Source organism: Chiloscyllium plagiosum, chromosome 8 (assembly GCF_004010195.1).
Source record: "Chiloscyllium plagiosum isolate BGI_BamShark_2017 chromosome 8, ASM401019v2, whole genome shotgun sequence".
Lineage (NCBI taxonomy): Eukaryota > Metazoa > Chordata > Chondrichthyes > Orectolobiformes > Hemiscylliidae > Chiloscyllium > Chiloscyllium plagiosum.
Genome location: NC_057717.1, coordinates 92597594 through 92598961, shown reverse-complemented (window position 1 = coordinate 92598961; position 1368 = coordinate 92597594). Strand labels below are relative to the sequence as shown.

At 45.9% G+C, this 1368-nt stretch overlaps 1 protein-coding gene across 1 annotated transcript in view; it reads left to right on the top strand.

Moving 5' to 3' along the window:
• LOC122552353 (adhesion G protein-coupled receptor E5-like) overlaps positions 1–1368 on the top strand; it is a 37077-nt gene extending 35709 nt beyond the window's left edge. The window contains exon 13 of the mRNA XM_043695103.1: positions 961–1368. Coding sequence (XP_043551038.1) covers positions 961–1092 — 132 coding nt within the window. The 3' untranslated portion in view covers positions 1093–1368. The remainder of the gene's footprint in view (positions 1–960) is intronic.

Genomic DNA, 1368 nt, shown 5'->3' with positions numbered 1-1368 from the left:
GTGAGGGTGGGACATTAGAGTGAGGATGGAGCATTAGAGTGAGGATGGGACATTAGAGTGAGGGTGGTGCATTAGAGTGAGGATGGGACATTAGAGTGAGGGTGGCGCATTAGAGTGAGGGTGGGACATTAGAGTGAGGATGGAGCATTAGAGTGAGAATGGGACATTAGAGTGACGGTGTGGCATTAGAGTGCGGATGGGGCATTAGTGTGAGGTTGGGACATTAGAGTGAAGATGACTCATTAGAGTGAGGGTGGGACATTAGAGTGAGGATGGAACATTAGAGTGAGGATGGAACATTAGTGTGAGGATGGGACATTAGAGTGAGGATGGAGCATTAGAGTGAGGATGGGGCATTATTATGATGATGGGGCATTAGAGAGAGGGTGGGATATTAGATTGAGGGTGAGACATTAGAGTGAGGATGGGGCATTAGCGTGAGTTTGGGGCATTAAAATGAGGATGGGGCATTAGATTGAAGGTGGGGCTTTGACAAAGGGTCAGTTAGACTCGAAACGTCAGCTCTCCTTACAGATGCTGCCTGACCTGCTGAGATTTTCCAGCATTTTCTCTTTTGGTTTCAGATTCCAGCATCCGCAGTAATTTGCTTTTATTAGTCATGACCTTAATGAATTATGAAGTTGGCTTGAAGGATCTGAATAGCTTCCTTCTGTTGCTTCCTACCTCTCCTTAACAATTGCATTTACTTCAATAGACTGTACCAATATAATCATGGTTTGCCAATGGTCATTCTTTTAATTCACTAGTGGGACTTGGGCCCCATTGGCTGGACCAGCATTTATTGCCCATCCCTAGTTGCCCCTTGAGAAAGTGGTGGCAATCAGGAAGTTAACAGGAAGATGAGTACCTTGTTAATGTATAATTGCAATGCACAGAAACAGGCCATTCAGCCGAAAGGAGCCATGAGGATGTCCACATCTCCATTGTTTTCATTCCCAGCCCATCAACACATTCCTTTTGACCATCTGGATTCCTGGTCATTCGTCTCAAGCACCCACGGTGCTAGTGAGTTCCACATTCCAGGCACAGACTGATTGGTGGTTATCTGGTCTCCCTCCCATTGGAATCTGACCAGGTTCCCATAAATCCCTCGTGTCAAAATCAATTCGGAGCAGCCGGCAGACCATCTTCGAACGATACCGTTGCGATGTTGGAAAGTGAGATTTCTGACAGTTATTGATGAGAAGGCGTTGCAAGTGAATAAGACAGTTTTCAGGGTGAAGCTCTGTTTGTAACCTTCACTTTTCAAGCCAGGTTAAGTGCCCTTCAAGACTGGATGGCGATGTACATGTGTTGCCAACATCATGGGTTCAATTCCCACATCGACTTGAAGGACTCTCTTTCTGA